The 25860-nt window shown below is 43.9% G+C and overlaps 1 protein-coding gene across 1 annotated transcript in view; it reads right to left on the bottom strand.

Moving 5' to 3' along the window:
* The window catches only part of ATAD3A (ATPase family AAA domain containing 3A), a 59761-nt gene that overhangs the window by 32728 nt on the left and 1173 nt on the right, over positions 1 to 25860 (bottom strand). Inside the window, exons 2-10 of the mRNA XM_030537694.1 lie at positions 25468 to 25544; positions 24824 to 24925; positions 23643 to 23702; positions 23125 to 23194; positions 20467 to 20632; positions 19596 to 19665; positions 2610 to 2765; positions 2404 to 2460; positions 1262 to 1387 (exon numbers count right to left, since the gene is read on the bottom strand). Coding sequence (XP_030393554.1) covers positions 1262 to 1387; positions 2404 to 2460; positions 2610 to 2765; positions 19596 to 19665; positions 20467 to 20632; positions 23125 to 23194; positions 23643 to 23702; positions 24824 to 24925; positions 25468 to 25544 — 884 coding nt within the window. The remainder of the gene's footprint in view (positions 1 to 1261; positions 1388 to 2403; positions 2461 to 2609; positions 2766 to 19595; positions 19666 to 20466; positions 20633 to 23124; positions 23195 to 23642; positions 23703 to 24823; positions 24926 to 25467; positions 25545 to 25860) is intronic.

The following is a 25860-nucleotide window of genomic DNA, read 5'->3' as shown; positions in this document are numbered from 1 at the left end:
TTTGCACCCAGGGGCTGGTGAATTCTGGCTGGCAGCAGGGTGTAGATTCAATGCCATACAACATATTGTGCGCCATCATCACTGTTATTCAGGAGAGAAAGATGATCCAAACAGGAGTAATGGACTATCTGGTGGTGTAATAGGCTAATGAAAGCACAGCTCCAGCTGCGATAATGCTGTCTCTCCCTGCAATTAAATGTAATGCTCGTGAAAGGTGTTCTCTCAGGAATCCCTGAAAGCTTTTATTTCGACAAACACTCATTCAGCAAGGGTGGAGACAGTTCAAGCCATAACATCTCCTCTTTTCCATCAATAGGTCAACTCCAAACCTGAGGGCTAACCTCAAGAGGCAAGATGCTAACTCAGTCTCCATGACCCATACAATGTTTTTCACAACACGGATGCTCTTAATACAAGAGCACACAAATAGTCAATGAAAAAAGGTGGCAAATTCAAGACTGAAAAGGAATGACTTTTCCACACCATGACTGGCCTGTGGAACTCATTGCCACAAGAGATCACTGAGCCCAAGAGTACAGCAGGCTTCAGGAAGGACTGGATGTTTATATGGATAAGAATATCCTGAATTAGAACAACATATTAAAAAAATTTGAACGGTATCTAAACCTTCCTGCACTGGGTCATAAGCCAACAGTTATCAGGGCTGGGTGACAGTTTTTTCTGAGGCTTCGAGGGCAAAAGTGAAATCCATTATCTAAGTTAAACGAGGCCTTTCCACCTCTCAGAACTTCTGCGTGAAAGTTCTGTGCTGTTTCACACAGTCAAATTCACACTACATCAGAGAAAACACACAGAACAATTCCTACTTATCGAGCCCTCCTGCTCCCTCCCCCTATGAGTTAATAAGCAACAGGATAGCCCCTATTTATGAGTCAAATATGATTAACAGAGGTGGAAATGAGATACCAGGGCTGGCGTTGGCATTTCACAAGTCATGTCTGTCAAGTGGCGCACACAGGCTGTTTCATGCTGTCAGTCAATCCAGAGGGAGCAGTTTCTGTCTCTAGGCTGAGCACCAGAATTTAAGCCACTGGATTGTTTAACCCGGCGCACAGAGCAAAGCGCTATAAGATAGATGCCCCTTCTTCCTCCCTCAGCGCCCCAGAACCCCACTACACACGCATGTAGGGCTTGGCAAAGCCACAGCAGTAGCAGCCCAGAGAGGTATAGTTATAACATTGTAGGGTGTTCTTTGAAAATCCACAACAGCTGGACTGTCAGGATCTTGGCAGGGCCTTACCTTGGCAAAGAGAGTCTTCCCAGTACCAGGCGGACCATACATAAGGATATTCCTGTACAAACTTTTGTTCTTTCTTGTATTTCTTGTTGCTATGGCAATGTCTCTCACACGCTCCTCCAGCTTGGGCTGAAAGAGAAGAAAAGTAACGTTTGGGAAACAGACAACATATCCGATACCCAGAGCTGTGTATGCTTCACACGCTAGTATAGGCAGATGGCTATCAATACTGTCTGCAGAGAGCAGGATTGGAGTCTCAGGTCTGATGAGTTCTTAGCCTGAATTCCTGCAGCTTAGTGACTTGGACTTGTGTAGTTCCTCCTTCAGGATTTATTGTATTTCAGGTTATCATTACTTCAAATTCAAGCCACAATGAGCAAAGCTTTAGCTAATAAGAATAATTTTGGGGACCGATAATGGATATGAACATTTCAGAATCTACCCTACCATGGATGCTCTAGGAGCTTATTTTCCTACCTACAAGAGGTATGAGAGGGGGACGGTATGTAACAAGCCAAGTTAGAAGCAAAACTATTGGTAGTAATCAATCTTCCATGTAAGTAGGAGTGAATCAATTTCTTATACATATTCTTACATTCTGCGAAATACAGAGGCAGATATTCCTACACTTTTTTTTTGTAACAGTCTGAAAAAAAAAAAAAAAAGCCCTTTAATTCACCTGATATTAAGAAATTAAATTCAGAAACAAATGTGCAAAATCAGTTGTGATGAGTGGATTGATAGCCATTCAGATGGTGCTCAACATCAAAGACATATATGTTCCCTGGTTCTCTGGCCTAAATGTGGATGTCAGAGCAGTAACAGTTCACAGATTAGAGACAACATGTAGAATTTGGACAGACTATATTGCCACATTAACATGCTGACTAAGGAGAGGAAAAAAAAAAAATCACACTGACCTAAGACTTCCAACTGCTCTGTCCAGAAGGATCAAAGTTTAGCAGGGTGTTTAATGTGTTCCATGCTGAACACGGAAGCTTATTTACACTCTGGGCACCCCATGAGTGCTACATTTTCAGTATTACTAAACCGTAACAGAATTTAAAATGAAAGCAAGGAGAGAACCTTTGATATTTAGACACCAAGATCTTGGATGGTTTGAGATAGCAAAAGCCGGTACTTACGCTGAGAACAACTCCTTCAAGAGCATCTTGAGCCTTGCTGGTAAGACGCTTGCCAACCTGAGAAGGAGAAATTCATTAAAAAAAAAAAAAAAACACATTATGCAAATATGAGCACTAAGTGTGGGGTTCTCGACGTCACACTGCCAGTTCCCTAGAGCAGAACTAGCACAAGCTGCACGGCGAGCCAAAGGAAAGAAGGTATTTACCTTGATGGGATGCTTGAGTGCCTCCAGCACAGTAATGCGCGAGGTCTCTCTCACCAGGGAGGGTTTGCCCAGACGAGCTTCTATGTACCGCCCTGCAACCCCAGTAGCGTTCTTGGCAGTGTATATCCCCACTGCCAGCAGAGTCAGACCTGCCACCTGGAGAAGAGCGGAAATTCTGATCAACTTCCTTTGTAAGACAATGCTATAAGAATGACAAGCTGGAGTCTGCAGCACTCTCCTATTGGCAGGTCACACTCAAGGCTGTATGGAGGGCTTGTCCATCTGCATCCTGGTGGAAGGGTGTTAAAGCGCAGATCTATGCATCTCACACTGTAAACGGAATGGTGCTATAATGGAGGTAGATGCAAAGTCATCTGTTTTGTTTCCGACTAGGTTAATCAAAATTATGACAAATGAAATTGAAAATTAAATGCATCCTCAAACTGCATTAGTTGCTAATTCTGTTTATCTTTGTGTATTCTATGAATGGTAGAGTGATGATCGGATTCATATTTACATGTTAGTGTACAGAAAGTAAAGCGTACCTCTAATAACTACCAGTATGTGATTGCTCTGTATTAAGAAGGGATTTTTCAGTGGTCATGTACCTTTGTGGTCCCTCCTTTGAATTAATGGACAGGGCATCCTTGACCATCACAAAACCACCAATTAATAATTGATGTCAAATCTGGCTCCACATGTACGTTTAACTGAAAAACAAGCATCCACAAAACCTGAAGACCAACAGAACTGTTTCCATAAAAGTATGCTTGGATGTTCTCTTGGATCACCAGTAAGGTTTGCACGTACAGCAACAGTGTTAGAAACTCACTGTAAACAGAAGAGAAACAGACCTGTCTCTCACCATTGCCCAACCTAAGAGTGCACTGGGCTGCAAGCTCTTTAGGCCAGTGTACGGGTGCCCTTCATTTGTTCCATGAAGCACCTAACACATTTTGAAAACGTTACAGCACCCAGTTTCAATAATTTAGAATGTTACTTGCAATATAAGAGGATTTAAAAAAAAATCTGAGCAAGTCCCTTTCAATACTTTAGAAGGATTTCCACAGATGAGAAACTCTGAGCACAGCTGTGAAATCAGAGTAAATCCAAGAATGACAGAGGCTCCAATTGGCAGTAACCTCCCTTGACCAAAGGGGCAGTTGAGGCCAGCTTCAAAGCTTGGCTCTTTCACAGAGTGCTTCGTACGGATGGTGGAAAATTTGGTTAAAGGAAACAAAATGAGGTTAAAGATGAGCGAATGTTTGCTAGTGGCACGAGGGCAGCGTGGTCAGCTGGAAAAAAATCCTTGATTTGTGTTATTCCTAACAGAACTCTCAGGAAAGGAAGGTGATTTAATATTTCAGCAATTTATCTAAAACACTTTGAAGTATCCTACGGAGGCCATGTCCCACTGGCACACCATACTCTGCTGTTGGTCTTTGATTGGTACTGCTTTGGTGGCAGTTGGAGAGCTGAATGGTAGAGGACAGTTCCCAGAAGCTCAGACGGAGCTTTCCAAAAGGCACATTAGAGATAAGGCTCCCAGTTTTCAAGTTCAGAAAAATCCATTTTAACGAAACAAAGGGGAAAAGCCCAAGTGCCCCATATCTCCTCTGCTATTCAGCAGCCCTAAAGCTTCGCATGGGCCAACACCAGGCTGTTCCCTCATGTGAACAGGATTACCCAGAGCGGTTATCAGGGTTAAAATTGGTCAGTGAAGGATGCGGATATGGCTTGAAATCGCACCAGAAGCAGGTAAGCATGGAATTGCCAAATTCAATGTCACTTTACCACAATTCTGAATCATTGCATGCTGAACTAAGTAAAGGCACAGCTGCAGACTATGGTTGCCAGGTTAGATCATGCACCTCTCCTCCATGGCCCCTGTAAAATAATTTTGGGATTGTCACAAAAATCCTTCCCCTTCTTCCATTCCCTTCCTTTCAAAGGGTGGGGGTTGGGGCATCTCCTTTATCCTTAGATGCAGAGGTACTCTGCTTCTGCATTCAAGCTGCCAGTGTCAACAGCTGATTATTGGCCTGCTCTGAGTTTGCTATACACATCTTTAACCCCAATCTTTACAGTGACCAGCAAACTACTGTGCCAAAGCCACACAGCCCTGAGTGACAGAACACTGAAGGCTCTGCATTTTACCTTTAATCCCAGTCCCCTCTGGCAACATTCCAGGGAGGCATGAGGGGGCAAACAGGATGGAGAAGTGGTGCCTGCCTGCTTCACCCTCCCCATCTCTGCCAACCAATCCCTCTTCCAACCAACTTGGCTTTATTTGCTCTAAATGAAACCAACCTTAATTAGGATGAACTGCCCCCACCAGGAAAGCTGCCTGGAAGAAAGCTTCACTCAATAAGGTGAGTTACCCATTGGCCGTTTAAACACCATCGGCAGCTGCTTTCACAAGCAGCCTGTAAATAAAAACTTCCTTCACCAGCCATTTTAGTGTCCAGCTGAACTCTTAACACCAATAATTACTTCATGAATTGAGTGCAGAGAAAACCTTGCTAGTCACTGTGCAGCAAAATGCTTTGAATAGGAAAAACGACAAATTCCAAATGCCACAGGCACCAATGTGACACAAAGGGGAAAGAGAGAAGGGGTCAGGGTTGTGCTGCAGAAAGCTAGTCCTATTTCTAGATTTTAAAATCATCTTAAATTACTCACTTATGGACCAATCTGGAAAAAGCGTCATAGCCCCATGGTGCTCCTGGAGCATTACTGCATGAGGGAACAATGGCCTTCCAGCAAACAGAATCCATAGCTGTTTTAACAAACTACGGTTCTGACTGTCCTGCATGATTCTCCTTAAAATGGCCTGAGGTTCAGGAAATGCTGAGCATACAGGCTGAAAATCTGACCTCTTTCAAGTGCGGGAAGTTGGGCACTCAAAATCAAAGCCACTTTTAAAAATCTTGACCCATATACACAAATCACTTCACCCCCCACTGAAATGCAGCTACCTTGGGGTGGAACTATGTATCAGCACAACGTAACATGAAACGAAAGTCTAGGAGGTGAATACTGTATCCAACCAAAACTGCACAGGAATTTCAGGAAGGCAGAAATATCCACCACCATATAACCACAAGACTAATAATTCATCTGCACTCCTGTAATTTCAGGGCTGAACCTTTTCAAACCAAACCTGGTCAAACAAGTATTTCCCTCAGGGCAAGCTTGGCTCCCAGCACCCTAGCGTATGGCAGCATCACTATACCATGGGGCGAGTTATTTTTAAGTCTCCTCTGTACAAGAATTTAACCGTGTGCTGTATTGGTGCCCCCCACCCCCAAAAAGAAACTACTTGTTGGGATGAAGAGGCTATGACAAATGTCTGAATTCTGCTTGCTACTGAGGGCTAAGGGCAGCTGTTTTCAGAGGAATATACACAAGCAATTCATCACCTGTCAAAATGAGGTCAGAGATAGCACATAAAATACGGTGGGAGATACACCCCTTTTTCCTGAATTGTTGGTAAGGGAAAAAGGCAAGGAGCTAGAAAGTTACATATTAGCTGCATGTCCTTCTTAGGACTGCTGTTTCAAGCTTCCTTGTCAGCAGGACCAGACTCCTCAGCTCTATAGTGCATATAAATCTGGTAGGTGCTAAAGTCCCTAGCTCACACCAGCTAGAACGTTTACATCAGGGATCGGCAACCTTTGGCACGCTGTTTGCCAAGGTAAGCACCCTGGCAGGCCGGGCCGGTTTGTTTACCTGCCGTGTCCGCAGGTTCGGCCGATTACGGCTCCCACTGGCCACGGTTTGCCCTCCAGGTCAATGGGGGCTGCGGGAAGCGGCCAAGGGATGTGTTGGAACCTCATCTTGCCCTTTTGTTCTCATTTCGTCCCAAGGGCCAGAGAACTTTTTAAGCCTAAAACATAAGCATTGTGATTACCTGATTATATTGATTCATTCAGTGACAGCCCTTTAGATTTTCACCAGCTATGCATCACTCTAGTCCTATCACACTTAACATAGTTGAGCTCCCAATACTAAATTGCAAGACACACTCATCTACTGGTATTACTGTTCTGTAGCAGGGACCTACATCCACATTACCGTGCAGTGCTGCATATCAGTGAGCTGTGATTAAGTTAGCCACTGGAGCTGTTCAGTCTAATGACCCTTATAAACATAATCCATTATAAACACACTACAGTAAAACCATGCACACTGAAGTAGTATTAGCATAGCATTCTGTACAGAATACCGCAACATTTTTAGGAAGGGCTAATACATACATGAAAAGGGCTGAAAACCCAATCCAGTACCACCTTGATTATCCAAACGCAATAATGTGTGTGGGGAGGAGGAATCAAATTACCTGGGACAGCGGTTTCAGATAATCAAGACAATTTCCATTGTGATTAATGACACTGGAAACTCTTGGTATTACAGGGTTTACCTATAACTCTAAGGCTGCTCTTATTTAAAAAACGAAAGGAGACTCTAAACATTTATCCTAGCTGACTTTAAGTGCCTGTTCACTTTTTCATATCAAAGACTGTCAATAAATAATATATGGAGCCCTGCTATACTCCATTTATCTTTGGCATCTAAGATTTCTGGGGAAAATGCATCCAAAATGAATGTTCGACCTGCTAGAGGGATTCACAGCAGCACTGTCTCTTTCATGGCTCAGGGGCTTCTGCCCATTATAGTCTTGTCTTAGGGCATTTTTCAGGAGTACAGGGAAATGGGGATGGCTGGCCTGAGTTTGCTTCAGCAGAAGCATTACATCCAGAGAAACTCTGGCTCAGGCTCCAGTACAGTGCCTCTGAGCTCTGTTTAAGCAGCATCTGAAGGCTACTTCCATTCCCTCTGCAACAGTCAGTTTAGATCAAAGAACATTTCCCTTAATTCTAGACAGAAGACACATACCACTGTCTGTAAATATGGGGTGTGCTCTATCTACACTGAAACGCTCAGGGATCTAGCAGCTCAGCTCACAGGAATCTGCCAAGATACCATTTCAAAGACAGTGGAAGAAAGTTTACAGCTGTGGTTCATCAGAAAGTCTCTTCTTACAGCCCTAATATAACTGAAATTGCAATTTTCAGTAGTGTTCTCTGCATCAGATTCATATCAGCCTCACCAGCCCACTTTGCTTAGGGCCTGATTCAAATTAGCTGCCTATTCTTGCTGGGAGACCCACTCGTTGACTTCAATGTGAGTTTGGGTGAAATAAGGAAGGCTGAGGTGAGGTTGAGACTGAATAGGATGTAGTTCTACATCCAGCCTACACAGCCCCTTAGCAGAATGGAGCTATTACAGCACCTACAGTGCAGAAGGTGGGGGGCGACAGGGGGAAATCACTGTCCATGGTCATGAATGTGGAGAAAAGTTAAAATTCTGCTTCTGCAGGTGACTCCCATATTTAATATTAAGCATCTGATTTAAAAGAACAGGGTTGGTAGAAGCAAGCATGAAAATAAGGGGGGGAATTTTTGCATGGTAACAGTTCAAATACATCCACTCCCACCTTCCCTGAAAAGACCATGAAAAAGGCAAATGTGATCAGCTGAAGCAGTGCATAGGATTAGAGAGTGTGTCATCATAATGCATCACGGATACAATCATTTCAGAGTGCACAGCATCAGAACACGGATGTGTTACAACTAGGCATGAATAGATGGGGCTGAAGATACAGGTGGCCCTGGGACTCTAAGTGTCAGTATGGGGAACTGCAACAGAGGTGGGCTGTGAGTTGCTTTTTAAAAAGGACCTAGTGAGCGGAAGACTAGCAGGGAACAGATACGATGGCAGCAAAGGCTCAGCATCCAGCTGCAAACAGGGATTGGTAGAGACTACACCTGGCTGGAGGTGGGGGAAGCATAGCAGACAGAAAACAGCCACTCAGAACCCAAGACTAGCTTCAAAACTGAAACCAGCTTGGAAGTTATAATCACCATGTTAAAAATTATAGTTCTCAGAAAGCACAGGGCACAAAATATCCACACCAATAAGCAAGTGAAGCAGAAAGACCTAAGACTTCCCCTTGGGTTACAGCTGGTGTTCAGTTCAACAATCCTGAGGTTAACTTGTACTAAGCTGCCAGCAGGGTTGCTTAGTTACTTTGCACTAGTTGCCTGCCAGACAGAGGAAGGCAAGCTGCCTTTCAGACAACACGAAGGGCATTCTGGTAAATTGCTAAGAATAATGCTTCAAAGTGGAACAGATTAGAACAGCAAGACTTCAAACAAGACTTCAATGTGTATAGGCATATCTCCTTGTTCCCAGAGATGTAAAGCACTTGATGGCTTCCAAAACCCATTTTTTAGGCAATGTTGCTTGGCATTCCTTGTCATGTAAGCCCCAACAACTGCTCTGCCCCCAAGTTCCATCCGCCATGACACATGCAGGATCTTCCCCACTGAAAAAATCATATGTACTGTTAATTACAGCAAGTGGAAATTATGCCACAGTGCCCACTGTGACTTTTCGGGTGGCAAGGCTGTGCCTTGAACAGGAATTGTTCCAAGGTGTATAAAGATTTAACGTTAAAGATTAACTAACAACTCTCCACCAGATTATTACGACTTGACACTCCAATCACCCTTCAGGCCTCAAAGCCCTCTGCAAAGATGGCTACTGTCCCACTTTCATGGAGATAGACCTTAACATAGAGTCAGTGGTCCAGTCAGAAATAGAAACCAGATCTCAGAGTTTCCTGATCTCTGCACTAGGCAACACGTGGTGTTGCATGTTGGATCTGCCTTTTTCCTTCCAAACTACTACAGAGCACTGATGGTTAAAAGAGACCATGAAGGTTCATGTCTCCAGAGGGTTGACTGCACTTCATCCTGTTGAGGTAGGTAAAGTGAGTGCCACAGAGGAGAGGGAGAGGGGGAGAGCGTGCACGTGCCTGGACAGACAGTAATGGTTCCATGACCATTTCTGTAAGAGCTAGAGTTTGGCTCAGTGTCCGTGGCCAGAATTCCCTTCCCCTTCCATAGTTAGATAGTACGCTGTGAACTACGGGTTGCCATCTGCCTATGCATTTAATCCATGAAGTACTTTGGGGTGGAAGGTCCTATGCAAGCAGAAGATTAATCACCATTACATAGTGTATTTTAGGAACGGCTCACCTTAAGGTAAAAGGCACACAAATTAACAGCAATTGAAGAGTATCAGAAGCAGAAAGCCTGTCAAACGGGCCACAGGATGATTGAGGTGCTGAAGAAGCACTGAAGGAAAAGAAGGCTGCTGCGGAAAAGCTAAATGAATTCTTTGCATCAGTTTTCACTGCAGAGGATGTGAGGGAGATTCCTAAGGGAGGCTGGATCAGGTGTGGGTGACAAATCTGAAGAACTGTTCCAGACTGAAGTATTAACACAGAAGGATTTGGGATAAAATGAACAGTAATAAGTCACCAGTATCAGATCATATTCACCCAAGAGTTCTGGAGGAACTGAGATATGAAATTGCAGAACTATTAACTGAGGTACATAACCTATCACTTAAATCAGCCTCTTTACCAGATGGCTGGCAGATAGTCACCGTAACACCGATTTTTAAAAAAGAGTAGAGGTGATCCTAGCAATTACAAGCCTGTAAGTCTAACTTCAGTACCAGGCTAACTGGTTGAAACTATAGTTAAGCACAGAATTATCACACACGTAGTTGAACACGATAAGTTGGGGAACAGTCAACATGACTTCTCTAAAGGGAAATCATGCCTCACCTATCTGTCAGAGTTAATGAGGATGTAAAAAAAGATGTGGACAAGGATGATCCAGCGGATACAGTGTACTTAGACTTTAAGAGATACTTTGACAAGGCCCCTCACCAAAGGCTCTTACGCAAAGTAAGCAGTTATGGGATAAGAGGGAATATGTCCTCTCATGGATCAGTAACTGGTTAAAAGATAGGAAACAAATAAACAGTCAGTTTTCACAACGGAGAGAGGTAAATAGCAGGGTCCGTAGAGGATCTGTACTGGGACCAGTGCTATTCAACATATAGATGGCATCCCCCCCGCCGGGTTACACAAACCCGATTTATACAAATCTGCACTTACGGAAAAAGTTCTGCAAACTAGAAATAGGTGGTTTTTTTGTCATAATGGTTGGGTATACATTTCCGACTTAGCAAATTCGAGTTATGCAAGGCATTCCGGAACGGAACGCTTGCACAAATCGGGGAGCATCTGTATTCATAAACTCTCGAAAAAGGGGTAAACAGTGATGTGGCAAAATTTGCAGACTATGCAAAATTACTCAAGACAGTTAAGTCCAAAGCTGACGACGAAGAGTTACAAAAGGACCTCAAAAAACTGGGTGACAGGGCAACAAAATGGCAGATGAAATTCAGTGCCGATAATTGCAAAGTAATGCATATTGGAAAACAATCAAAACAAAAATGGTTTAGGGCTATGGAGCAGCTTCCATATGAGAAGCGATTACAAAGACTTGGATTGTTAAGCTTAGAAAAGAGACAACTAAGGGGGGGGAGATATGATAGTGGTCTATAAAATCATGAATGATGTGGAGAAAGTGAATAAGAAAGTGTTATTTACCCCTTCACATAACACACGAACCAGGCGTCACACAATAAAATTAATAGGCAGCAGGTTTAAAACAAACATAAGGAAGTACTACCTTCACACAATGCACAGTCAACCATGGAACTCCTTGCCAGGGGATGTTGTGAAGGCCAAAAGTATAACTGGGTTTAAAAAAGAATTCAATACATTCATGAAGGATAGGTCCATTAATGGCTATTAGCCACAATGGTTAGGGATGCAACTTTATTTCTCTGGGTGTCCCTAAACCTCTGACTGCCAGAAGCTGGGATTGGATGACAGGGTATGGATCACTCAATAAATGTCCCTGTTCTGTTCATTCCCTCTGAACCATCTGGCACTGGTCACTACTGGAAGACTAGATACTGAGCTAGATGGAACGTTGGTCTGACCCAGTATAGCCATTCTGATGTTCTTAAAAGGTTACTGCTTTGAGTTTGGAAAGAAAGATGTTTGGAGAATAGGCAGGAGGAAAAGGCCAGTTCTGCAAAACACACCAGAAAAACTTAAGCTCTGTGTCCCAGAACCCAACAGCACAATTAGTTTACAGAGTAATTAGCTTAATGTTTAACTTACAGCCAGATGCTGGTGATTCAAACCAAAGCAGCTCCAGTTAGGGAAAAAGAAAGCAGGATGAAGCAATTGCTTTTAGAGCCAGCAAACACACTACTTTTCTCAAAGTGAATGACAAGGTCAAACCAAGGGCTCAAGAGCAAACAGAATATGAACACCATTTAATTTTACTCACTTTAAGTGGACAGTAACAGGGCTGGCAGGCTCAAAATAACCTCAGATTCATAAAACAGCGGGAGGACCTCAGCATTCAATTTATCTCAATTTACAGATGTGTTGGAAGAAATCCACAAGGGAAGGCGAGAAACCTGTTGCCTTTTCCAGCAACCCCTCTGTAAAGGGACTCTACCCACAATCAACATCTAGATCATAACATGCGACCTTGGGCACAGATCTTCAGCTTTGACACATGGCAATTATTATTAGTGCATCACAGAACTCAGTTAAATCACTGTTATAGGCTGCAAAAATGAAAATAAGACCTGCCAGAGAGATAACAGACTTGAATTTCACTATTACATAACTGCAATATAAGATATGCACCACAGCTTTGGGATGGACAGATAAAATAAAAAACCCAAACAAACCCACAGACATCTCAAACCATTAGTCCAGACTCCCACATTCCCACTCACTAAATCCAACCCCTCCAATTCTATTCAGGTTCTTATAATGTCGCTATCATCATAGTATCCAAATGCTTCACAAAGGTCTGAGTAAGTGACACAACCCGAAACCAACAGTCTTGATCTCTTGGACCTGCAGGGAAAGTGAATTCCAGAACAGAGATCCCTGACAATATCCTGCATCCATCAGCTGAGTAGAACCACTGGGATTGCACATAAGGAGGGGCAGGTAGCCAGTAGGCCTCAGAACACGGGGCTAGGTCAGGGAAACCCTGAGATAAAAGATAGGCTGATTCTCTCTCCCACCCCACTCCGACTCCCCAAATCCTGCTACTGTAGATTTCCAAAGGGCAGAAAGACAGGTGTGAGTGTTTGAGAGGAAATCAAAAGTTTAGCTTAAAACTCCAAGTTCACAACACAAGAACTTGTTCTCTTGCACAAAGGCTGCAATAAAGCAGAGGTATCCGGTTCAGAAATCTGTGGAGCTGAAAGCACCAGACAGCAAGTTTAAAAAGGATGTGAAGGCTCCAGAGGCCCCAAGTGCAACCTACAATCTACAAAAGGATTCACTCAAAGCAAGCCTTGCTTTCACTGGGGTGGCCGTGCAATGCGTCCTTTGGATCAGCCCACGCAGGAGCCTGTGTATAAAGAGGGAGGAAGGAACAGACGGTGGAAATGGCTTTCAAGCAAGGTGTCTATTTTAACAAGCTGGCTATTAAAAATTTTCTCAAAACTACAAATCAAGACGTGTTGCTCAGTTTGTAACATTCTGAAGAGGAAACTTCATGGCAACAGGAGCAGGCTGCCCTGCATTCATGCTGTGTAAGTGGCACTGTGCAGCTTTAAGCCACAATTTACTCCAGCAAATGCAATGGGACTTCAAGTGCTTGACAGGCTTGCGGCTCTGTGATGGAAAGGAAAATATGGCCTCGAAAAAGCTTCTGTAAAAATTCATTCAAGAGGTTGTAACAAATTTTAAGTAGGAATTTCTTCAACAGGTGACTCCACCGATTTTGTTTCAAGCTCAACTTTAGCCTGAGCAAAATCTTTAGCATCAATAAACATACACAGGACTATACAGGGGCTGGGGGCGGGGAAGGGGGGCTGAAGGAGCTCTGAACAGAAGAATCTCAGGGTCCTTCCAGACTCCTCCACCAGTCCCCACATAAATAGAAGATGTCCTCTATACATATCACTCAATGGCTTTGTGCTAAAGCAGCGCTATTAATGCTACCGCATGCTGCTGCCAGGACTTCCAGGGAGAAAGTAAAAATGGTTGAGCATCATTTTGCATAACTGCATAGGACAAAAAGCAGGGCTTCCTGACCCAGCCTTGACACTGCATTTACTAACGTGACAGCAAAACCAGTAGACAGCAGTAAGATGGGAAGCTTGCAGATGCTGTTATTGTAATGGAAACAAGAAAATCTTCAGAGACGGTTACGTCTTGACTCGCTTCCACGCTTCAGGACTGAGCACATCCCCATGGGGTTCTCTACAGCAACTTCTCTGGACAGTTTAAGAGTGGCACCAATGAGAGCCCCACCCAGTCATCTTCAGCTGGAGGAATGGTGGCAGACACGCAAGATCTTGACAGCAAGCGGGGGGAATAAGGAGTGTAAGGGAAGCAGGACATCAGAGCTCAGAGGGAGAATGAAGAATGTCTCACAGCAGCCTTAAAAAGCAGTAGCTTAAAATAGCAAATTAAAATCAGCTTTTGTGCTGCATCTCTTGTTATTCCCAGAGATGCTGAGAGTCCCCAGAGGGCAGAGCTTACTCCCCCAGAAAGAATACCTAGAAGGGAGGTACTGTCTTCATCAAGCCTCCTACCTGCTCGAGCTAGCAAGAAGCTAGGCAGGAAAGTGGGTTACCAATGTCTTTTCGGTTCATTATGGAACTAGGTCAGTGACCCAACTCACTCCATGTGGCCACTGGGTACTTTGAGAATTCACTAACCCAGCAAACTTGCACTTTGGAGCAGGGGGAAGGAATGCAGAGCCCTTGAGTTTGGAACTCAGTGTTACAGAGGCAGAGTTCAATGACCATTAGGGCATGTCTAGAAGTTAGAGAGCACACAGAGATCATGGAAAATACCACACTACCGCTCCACCATGACCTAAAACAGTGGGTCTCAATCTTTTTCTTTCTGAGCCCCCCTTTCCTCCCCAACATGCTATAAAAACTCCTGTGCCACAATAACTGGTTTTCTGCATATAAAACCCAGGACCAGTTAGGGGTTAGCAAGCAGGACAACTGCCTGGGACCCCATGCCACAGGGTCCCCCACAAAGCTACATTGCTCAGGATTTAGCTTCAGCCCCGGGTGGTGGGGCTCAGGGTCCCAGACATCAGCTCCATGTGGTGGGGCTTCAGCTTTCTGCCCTGGGCCCCAGCGAGTCTAATGCTGGCCCTGCTTGGTGGACCCCCTGAAACCTGCTCGCGGACCCCCAAGGGGCCCTGGTTGAGCATCATTGACCTAAAACACTCCCCTCACCACTGACTAAAAATCAAGAAAACCCTTCTGGTCTCACATCACAGCCCTCCTTGCAGAAGATAAGGATATTCACAGAAGGTGGTCTCAAACCTGGGCAGCTGCCGAGATAACAAACAAAAATCTCATTGACAACCCAACTATGCAAGCGTTGGGCTTCTCCTCCCTACAGTCTGTTTGGACAACTCTAAACCATATCCGCACCCGATTGGAGGATGCACATACTTACTCCATAGATGAAAAGTGAGGAAATTGCCCAACTGTGACTGTGGCATGGTGCCAACTGGCAGACACATCACAGATGACTGCCCCATCCATGCTCATCTTGGAGGTGTCATGGCCATTCACATGGCTACCCCCTCTGCTATGGGCTGGAGAAGAGACCTTAAGATGCAGCTGTGGTCATGCTGTTGCTTTCACGGTTCCACCCTCGCCATAGGAAAGAAGAAGAAGAAGAGTACGTCTACACTGCACGTGGAGGTGTGACTGTAGCATGGACAGGCACACCCAAGCTAATTTCCATCTAGTCATGGCAGCATGGACTTCAACATGGGCCACCAACCTAAGTACGTACCCAGGATTCCAGCTGACTTGGAAAGCTGGGAATGAGCGACGAGATGGATCACTTGATTGCCTGTCCTCTTCATTCCCCCTGGGGCACCTAGTACCGTTGGAAGACAGGACACTGGGCTAGATGGACCTTTGGTCTAACCCAGAATGGCCATTCTTATGCATATGCTGGTTGCCCATACCACCGCATCTACACTGCTATTGTTATCTGTACTAGCTAGATAAAGAGAGGCAAAGTAGATGAGAGTGGAGGCCTGATGGGCTGGGTAAGGAAGAATGTTTGATGGACAGCAGTCCTATCTTACTGGTGAGTTAACATAAAATTGTGCCTGTGCCTAAAGCAGAACACCAGTATAGTTTATAAATTAGTATCTCAAATATGTACCACATTTTGAAAACAGAAAAAGAACAGGCAGGTAAACATACAATAGCAAGGTTTTCAGCCAAACCTAATATGGCCTCAGTAGCTGGACCTCAGATACGGCATCTAAGTGCTGGTATCATGTAAATCTTAGCTAATACAAAGCAATATACATTAGACAAGATGCTGGGTAAGGCAAAAGCCGAAAGTGTCCAATATGAGATTTTCACAATGCATTAAAATGCACAAATCAGGTTTAAAGCAGGGTTTGGGTAAGTTAGAGCCAAAATCCTAAGAGTAAAGGATTTTTGTTACAGTGCTTTAATATTAAACTGTTCCCACAATTTTTAAAGACTTCACTGAAAAACTATTTTTCTGGATTTAATCACTCCCCCGGATGGTGGTGTAACCCCACATGTAACAACCTGGTGCTAGTGATGGAGGAGACAGACACTGACCACTCATCTTACAGTGCAAGCCGAGTAAACGGAACGAATGGCTGATGATTAATTCAGCTTCTAAACTTATTTCTGCTTCAATAAAGTAATTGTCACCATAGCAAAGGACATCTTACAAGATTGTTAGTCTGAAAGGGTCCTTTTAATGTTAATGCCAACACACTCGGAGGAGGAACTCTGCTAAATGCTTCAGGACTGATCCAAACCTCACTGAAGTAAATAGGAATCTTTCCATCAATTTCAAGAGTCTTTGGATCAGCTCCTAGCAGCTTTTGTTTTGAAATTGCAGAAGCTGCAAGCTCATTTACTGAAGTTACTGCAATATCTAGGCATAACAGAAAAAGTAAGGAACATTAACTTGAGTTTTATTTTATGTGTAAATTACCTCTGCATGGCAGGCATAAGGGTAATATTCAGAGGAAAACAGCTCCACCTAGTCATTTATTTGAGCAGACACACTGAGGACTTTAGTCTCTGTGTCCTTGGGAACTTTAGCATGCAGATTCCTTACACAATAAGCTGCACAATGCAGCTTTCATGCATGCAACACTAAAGGCTCAATCCTGCTTTCTGGTGCACTGCGTACATCTGCACTGATCTTAAAAGTTCAGCTATTGTGTAAACCGCAGATGACTTTCCAAGATAAGCAGCAGCAATGTGTGTCATACAACAAGGCAGGAATGAACCGCATCTGCTTTGTAAAACTCCTTTGCAGAAACAGAGTTTCTTAAACATTTATCTGCAGATTTTCAGCCCAGGGTCTAACAAGGGTGTCTGCAGTGCCATGCAGAGTTAGACAGAAATACACTAACACACAGAAAACTGCTGAGATGACCAGAGCATCATGTACGTCCTTATGTTTTCAACACAACTCGAGTACTAGATCAACCAAAGCCACAAGCGCTTCTTTCATTTTTAAAATTAAGTGTTTAAAGTTAGAGAGTCATTTGAGTTAAACAACAAACATCTGAAACTGTTAAATCCAAGGGCAAAGAAAAAAGTTCGCCCCCTGGCTGAGAGTTCATTAACAATTTTAAATCTAGAGCTTTTCTCCTCTCCACAGCCAAGTAATAAAGCCACTGCAATTAGACTGCACTATAATGGAAACCGTGACACTTCAGTATTGTTCTCCCAACAACACTGCTGTCATAAAGCTACTTCTGAGTAAACAGTACTGCATTTAGGTGGTTCTCTACCATTGTCAGTAATGCCACCCAGTGGTACAAATACAAGCCTATGTACTTTAGAAACTGAAGTAACACGTTCAATAGCCACTCTTCCGCCAGCAGACTAGACTGGGAAAATAAAAAACAAATGTCTTTTGTTAAGCTTTTCGACGTCTAAATTAAGTTCTTCTGATCCGCCTTTTGCAAATCAAAGCAGGGACTTGCAGCCTAACATCAGAACTTTCTTCCACCCCAGTGACCTGCTGCAGACGACAGCAACACGTTCACATACAATCAAGTCGCTGTAGCAACGAAACGTTGATTATCCAGATCTGTTCAGAACGCCCCCAAAACCTGGCTGCACACTTCACTGTGTAAATTCTATCCTCAAGTTCTTGCTCAGAGCCTGGATTGCCAGATACCAAACGCACACAAGGTGCAAGAATGCAGACAGGTGGAAGCCCTAGTAGTCTCACTAATCTCTAAGAGAGCGGAGCTTTTACTGATTTCTTTTGGTACCTGCATGGTGCACGTACTGCGTGATAATTCACCTGAGTCTTGCTGGATATACAGCTTGGTTTAATAGAAGAGTTTGTTTTTCAGAACCAAAAATATATTGTGATGGAAAAGCCAAAACCCCTTCAACTGTAAAAGCCAAGGCTTCCCATAGTATTCTCCAGTGAGTGTTAGACTTGGACCCAACTGCGTCTGTGGGTCCTGATCTAAAGACTAACATAGGTTTTTGGATTAGACCACTATTCAGTTTCACACTGTACCTGGTTTTATAAAACCAACAGGCAGAGGTGAGAAGCAGGCAGGACAAACCTAGAAGGCAGTGCAAAAATTGGTATTTTTTTTTGGTAAGAGGAGGTTGGTAGCAAAAATAATGGAGCCACAATAAGGAGGAGAAGAGAGAAAGATTAGCCGTTAGCAGGTGTTTAACAGCATAATTTGTATTTGTACTGTACAATACACAGAAAAGAAACCCTTCCTAATAAACTGCTTAGTTATCCAGAAAGCTTCTCATGATTCTCATTCACAGCTCAAACGGTAAGACCCAGTGCGCCTCTAGTGATCAATGCTTGGCATATATATACTGATTACCCCTCCAAAGTGCTGTATGAACCTCAATTAAGGGGAAGAAAATGAAGGAAAAGACGTTTACGGTGAATCAGAATGATTCTGAACACAGATACGGTTGAAAGAGGAGCAGTGTCCCAAGGGACGAGGAGGAAGCCCTGTTGTTCAAGTCATTGATAGCCAGAAAAGGGCAGTTTTTCCCCATCATCTTAGTTTTCCAGGCTAGATCCCGGCCTATATTTTGAACATTAAAAAACCAAGTAGAAACTCCCTTCACTCCAAAAACCCCTTTTGGATCTTTGTTGTCCAGCCTAGAGTAGAGGGCATAAGATTAATGTGTTCCCCCTGTTTGCAGGTACACCGTAACGCATTCATGATACTCTTCCCATCCCACCTTAAAGAGTCACTTCCAATTTTATTACAGTGCCACCGACAAGACACCAAGACAGGCTCTTCTCTTTCCGAAAAAGATTAGAACAGAACAGGAAGAATGCACTGGAGTTCTTAATCAACACTATTATATGAATTGCAGTGTTCTGCCAAACAAAATAAAAGGAGTAAAATAAGTAGAGATATCTGTGATTCCATTGCAAGAGAATAAAGTGAGGGTTGCGTTTTTATTGAAAGATGGAACTGTCAGTGTCTACTGCTGATGAAAAAGCTAACAAAAAAGTCACTTTGTAATCTAGTCAATTTCAGAAAGTTAGTAATATCAGATGCTCTGCTTGTCCTTGTGACTCTCTGTCAGCTTCTTGGTTTAAAGAATTAGTCTGATTTTTTAAATAATTACTCCTCTCTGCTGTTGCTGGATGAAATACCCACAAAAACCAACAGACAGGGGAAACTGAATACAGGAGAAAAGTGAAAATGACAGTACATAAAGTGCTGTAACATGTACAAAGTAAATGGGAAAAGTTTTCATTTTTGTCTATTCTTGTAATAATTAGAACCTTGCATGTTAATTGGAGGCAGATTTGCAGACAGAAATATGGTTTTAAGTTGACGTCGTCTATCTTGGAAAGTCAGCTCTTAGTTTCTAACCCAGAATTTTTAACATTATCAAGGACAAGGTTTGTAAATACCTGTTGTCTATTTTCCAAAAGATATGTCCACAGCTTACCGTGGCTGTAACTTTATCCCAATCTGTTACAAAGGCACGAAATCCTTCTCCAAACAACGTACCCGCTGTCCTGCGGAAAGAGAGCAGCAGTGTAAGGAGAGTCATTGGAGTAGATGGCAAGAAAGGGGGAAGGATTTTAAGTTTTAAGGACAGAATTGCAAGCAGCTTACAAAATTATTCCAGTTTCCCTGATGACTTTCTTTAGAACCAGTCAAAACTAAAAGAGCTCACCCAGGTCCCGAACATACAGGGCAAATATATTTGTAACCATCTGGTGTATCTGGGGTTAAATCCAGAAGAGCTTCTGGACCGAAGCTAATATGTTGATTTTTTACTCACTTCATTCATTCAAAGCACTTCATAAAAATCAATAAATTAAAGCTGACAACACCCTTGTGAGGTAGGTAAATTTTACTTTTGTTTTGTAGGTGGGAAACGGTCTCAGAGAAAAGGGTAAAACCTCTTTTCACTGGAGCCAATGAGAGTGTTGCCAAAGATTTTCACAGAGCTAGGATCTCACCCCAAAATGATCAGGTTAAGGTCATGCAGTCTGTTAGAGAACTCAGCCTAGAACGCAAGCACCCTGGGACCCAACACATGGCTCTAACCACTATACAATAGCTCCCCTTTCCACTACACTATCCACCCTAATCACGCCTAGAGATAGGGAAACAGCTGTGTTAAAATATGCTACTCTCGGGCAGGGAATAAAGGAACACCAGCAATAACTCTCTTTTCCTTCAAACTTGTGCAAATCTCCCTCCCCCACCTCCCACCCAAACAACAAGGTTTTCTACACAGCCTCCATTTGATGGGGGTAGTTTGAGGTAGTAGCAAGGTGACCAACGCCCCTCAGCTGGCTTGCACGTACTTGAGGGAATCTAACACTGTCTGGCGATGCTCAGCAGCTTTCAGGCGGATCTGCTCTCGAATGAGGTCTGCGTTCTCGCGCTCAGCCTTTGCACGGGCTCGCACTTCTGCTTCGATGCGCAGCATCTCATTCTTGTGTCGCAACTCCATCTCCCGCTCCACAGTGGCTTTAAAAGAAACAAGGGGTTGGGATTTTACTCTGGGCTTTATCCCAAAACCCAGATTTGGGAGAGGGATAAATACTATCAGCTTTGCTACATGTCAGATGTGTGTGACCTGACAACAGATTTCAGTGGTGACCAGCCTGCCCCACAAAAGGAAACAAATCAATGCAACAGCATGAAAGCTAAGTCTAGGAATCTTCCCTCTAAGAACGAGGAGGTGGTCATCTCTGAACTATTTAGGCGGGACTGCACCATGAATCATCACTCTGTTCTGGGAACATGTTACCAATACACTGAATACATTTGTTCAGAGACAAGCAACAAAAAATAATCAGAGTATGACATCAGAGAAAAGAATAAGAAAACAGAATATAGGCTGGTAGAGACTGGCTGCGCAATGCCAAAAGGGGACCTGTTAACATTCCACAAACCTAAGAATGAACACGCTGAGGATGAGCAACTTGGAGTAATGGGATGAAAGGGAAAGGTCAATGTAGGCGGAGTATAAAACATCCCCCCCCCCCCCCCAGAGTGAAATCTGCTAGACTATGGATAGGGTTGTCAGAACTCTATTTTTAAATTTTAATAATCAATTAACAATTTTTTGTTTTTACAGCTCCTAGAAATTAAGGGGGGGGGTAGGACTGAAGGTTTTTTAGGGCAGCGCTGATAGCATGGCTGCATGCACAGCAGAGGAGCCCAAGACACCCAGGCACAAGGTGCAGGAAGGCTGTGGTCCTGGAAGGGTGGAGCATACACCCCAACCAGGACTCTGAGGACAACAAGCCCTGGCCGTGGGGGAGGCCACCATGGTGCTGAATAGCTCTGTCCCCAACTGGGAGCCCTCTGCTGTCATGGGAGTGAGAACAGCCAGCGCCAGCGGTGCTGCAGAGGGATCTCTGACCTGCTGCAGGGCCACTGACATTCAATCCCTGCAGGCGCCAGGGGGAGGCTGCCCTCCCAGCAACTGTCACCAATTGATATTTTTTCATCGATTTCAGCATGTCAGCTGAAATTTATATGCCAACAATTATCAATTTAAAACAAATCCTGCCAAGCCTAACTATTGAACAATCTCCTAACAAAGCGCAGCATTTGAGATATTTAATATTAGAGACAAACACTAGAGGATGCATGAGAGGGGACAGTACTGTGCTGGACTGCAGCAGAGGGAACTGGTTGACTTTACAGATCTTTTCCACTTTGAATTTCTACCTGCCTACAGAAAACGCCAGGTCACAAGCAGTACAGGCTAACAAGATACTTCAAATCGACACTGGATTTCACGTGTTTATGCTCTAGAGGTCCTAGCCATACACCAGATTGATTCTAATGGTTCCTGATTAAATCCTGAGGGCAGGAAATGTAGGAGTGCTGCATTATCTACAGGATTACTAGACCAAGACGGATTGGTGTATTTCAGTGTTCAGCCACTGGAGGCCACACTCCAGTGCTTTTATTCAAATAAAGGCTCCCTGTGGAAGTTTCGTCTTTCCCAGAAATGAGCTACAGGCACCAGCAACTCCAAGAGGTCTACAAGAGTACACCATTCTCAGGAAGCTGGGGTTTAAATCTACCCTGCACTAACTGTCTGCATGGACACTGCTGACATGCCCTAACAGTTCCATAGTGCACTTTGATCTACTCCGCTTTGAAACAGGAATAGATCAAAGTGTACTAGGGAACTGTTGATGTGTCTCAGCTGGGTCCACAAGGACAGTTTGTTCGCAGCAGGCTAGTGAGGGTAGTCACATCCCCGCTTGCTGTGAACTAAACGTTCGTGTAGACCAGGGGTGGGCAAACTACGGCCCCGGGGGCCACATCTGGCCCTCCAGAGGTTTTAATCCAGCCCTCGTGCTCCTGCCAGGGAGCAGGGTCCAGGGTTTGCCCCACTCCGCACAACTCCTGGAAGCATCCACATGTCCCCTCTCTGGTTTCTACTCATAGGGGCAGCCAGGGGGCTCCGCACACTGTCCTGCCCCAAGCTCTGCCCCCACAGCTCCCATTGGTTGGGAACCACAGCCAATGGGAGCTGCAGGGGTGGTGCCTGCAGTGCCACCTGGCTGTGCCTCTGCATAGGAGCTGGAGATGGGACATGCTGCTGCTTCTGGGAGCTGCTTTAGGTAAGCGCCGCCCGGAGCCTGCACCCCTGCCCCAGCTTTGATCCCTCGCGTGCCCTCTGAACCTGCCGGTCTCAGCCTGGAGCACCCTCCCGCACCTAGAACTCCTCATTTCTGGCCCCACCCCAGAGCCCACACCTTTGTGAGCATTGATAGCCTGCCATACGATTTCCATACCCAGATGTGGTCCTCGGGCCAAAAAGTTTGCCCACCCTGGTGTAGACAAACCCTAAAATAGCTGTGATTTAGCCGCTGCTTGCAGATCCTGAATTATGAGTCAGCTGGTATGTACTAGCACTCCAACTACAGTTCAGAGGTTGCTCTGAATAGCCACTTAATCCCCAACCAAAAGGGGAAACTGAAATATGGCATTACCTCGCCTCATTGCTTCCTGCTTCTGCACAGATTCCTCCTGCTTCCTCAAGTTCTCTTCATTAAGGAGTTGCTAAGAAGAAGAGATCACATCAGAAGATGAATTAGTTTGGGAGAAAAGGAAAAACAGGAAGATGGAAAACTGTTTGGCAATCTTAAAACAGCTAGTGTGTGTGAAAAATGCAATCAACCTAATACACATGCAGACCTAAACATTGCAAATGCTCTGAACAAAAACAAAACCTTAAAGTATATTCTTCGTCCAAAAACCCACAAAGACTCAAATTCAGGATCTCATGTTCTCCCAGCTACTTCTTGCTCCTTTGTCCTATTTACTGTCAGTTGCTTGCTTGGCTTGGAATGCAGAAAACCTGAGGTTGTGCAAAAAATATCTAAGCCCTCCTGTCATAGCATCAGTCACTGGGTCATGAGGGTGGAGCATAATTTAGCATCATTGCTCCTAGTGAAGTTAACACAGATTGGCTAGGTTCTCAGTAGTTTTAGAAGATGGAACATCTTACCTGCTGCCGCAGCTGCTCTTCATAGCGCTGCCTTGCCAGCTTGTCCTGATATTGGGCCCTCTACAAAAAGAAAAGAGGAAATACATTAACATTAAGTATTCAAGAAAAACCCTGCCTTAATCAGCAACAAGACTAGGGTATATGAAGCAAAAGAGATCAGTCTTTGAAACGTAACACAGTCAATGTGTTGCAAGGGTTCTCAGACTTTTGTATTGGTGACCCCTTTCACACACCAAGCCCCTGAGTGTGACTCCCCTTAAATATATAAAAGGGTGTTTTTAATGTATAACACCATTATAAATGCTGGAGGAAAAGTGGAGTTTGGGGTGGAGGCTGATGGCTCACGATCCCCCCACCCCATGTAATAACTTCATGACCCCTTGAGGGGTCAGGACCCCCAGTTTGAGAACCCTTGTGTTAGACAATCAGTCCTAGACCAGGGCCAAAAGAGTTCTGCTGGCTGAAGATGCAGGGCAGAGGGGGGTGATACATGAAAAATTAGGGCTAATGACCAATGGCAAGGATGTTGAACCTTAAACATCAGTTTGTCAGCAATCAGAATGAAAACTGAACTGCATTTCCCCAATTTTAGCATCACTGTCCCAAGAGCTATTAGAACCCCATCAAAAAGCTGCTCAAAAGCCAGCCCCTAAGAAGAAAAATCAGTTTGTCAAATTCTGGGTTAAGATGGTAATTTCCTGGGATCTCTTTCCAAAGGGTTAGATTCCAGAAGACTTAAGAAAAACAGGGAAAATTAGTGGCAACCTGAGATTGCACTCCAAGTAATTTAGAGTGCATTTCATTGTCCAGCCAACAGACATGCTGTGTAAGCCAGTAGTTTTCAATTCTTTTCAAACCATGACTTATACCTGCAAGCAAGGAGGCACCCCAGAATGTTTTACACCAATTCCCTGAAGCACTTAAAGACAATTCCAAGGCAGAGCCAAGGAACAGGTCCAATTTCCTGAATTCTTTAGGGTGTCTGAGGGTCTGTTACAAGCAGCTACGAAAACCAGCGTCAATGGAACACCAGAGCTGGGGAATGAAGCAGATTCAACTAGGGATGTCCTCTCCTTAGAGATAGTAATCCCCAGGTGGAGAATAGCTGGTGTAACTGAATACACCTATCATGGTGTGTTTCCCATTCCAGCCAGCAAAACAAGCCAGCAATCATGTCTTACTGCTTGATGCTGCCTGGTTTCTTCACTTAGTGTCTTTCTTCTCTCATCTGCTTGTACCCGGATCTGTTCATTCTTCAGCTGTTCAATGGCTGCCTCATATTCCTATAAGAAATAGGTCAGCATACGTCAATTTAACACAAAAGCCTCCAGAGGGCTACAAATTACAATCATATTCTTCAAAATAGTTTCTAATAGGTTTCGGTTCCTCAGTGGGGCAATGAAGTTCTTAAGACCAGGGATCATATCTGATTTTGTGTTTTGCAAAGTGCCACATACACATACCGTACTATATTAGAGGCTCAGATACCACAAATGAGGTATTGGGAAAAGAAACAAATTTATTGCCATTGTGACTAAAATGATATTCTGGGAGCTACAATACCAGTACTAGCCACAAAATGCCACAAGTTCTTAGAACGGACATAAATCCAGTAAAAGAGCAGAAATTAGTCCAGCTGCAACGCTGCATTTCTGGACTCTCTTTTTTATAAATAATATGAAGTAATGAAAATGCAGGGAAAGGCAGCGTACTAAAAGTGAACACCTCTGTGCAAGAAGAAATCAAAATATCCTAGGCAGATTGCTATCCAATGAAGTTAGCAGAGATGCAGGAGGTATGAATTTGATCCTGAGGCTTAACATACCTTAATTTTGGACTGCTGCTCCATTTGCAATGTCTGTTCCTGCAGCTGAGCAAGACTAAGAGCATCTTTTGCATGGCCTGAAATTAATAAGGTTGGTTAAGAACTTGTTTCTGTAGTATTAGACCCTATTTTTCTAGGTAAACTTGGTGCTGGTGAAAGATGTCACACTCTTGGCTCTAGAAACTGAAGTCTCCTATCCATAAAACTTTCAGTGTCTAGGCATTTTAAACACATTAGTCATATGATGACCACAAGTCAAAAGGGCATTGAGCAATTGATTGCTTGATGTAACCAAGCGCAAGAGCTGCCTGAAAGCAGCTGCCAAATCCAAGTATTTTCCCTATGTTTAAAGAAACTACACAGCGTTTAAAGCATTAGAGAAAGGTGTTTTGT

Source organism: Gopherus evgoodei, chromosome 18 (genome assembly GCF_007399415.2).
Source record: "Gopherus evgoodei ecotype Sinaloan lineage chromosome 18, rGopEvg1_v1.p, whole genome shotgun sequence".
Classification (NCBI taxonomy): Eukaryota; Metazoa; Chordata; order Testudines; family Testudinidae; genus Gopherus; species Gopherus evgoodei.
This window is presented reverse-complemented; position numbering and strand designations above follow the sequence as displayed.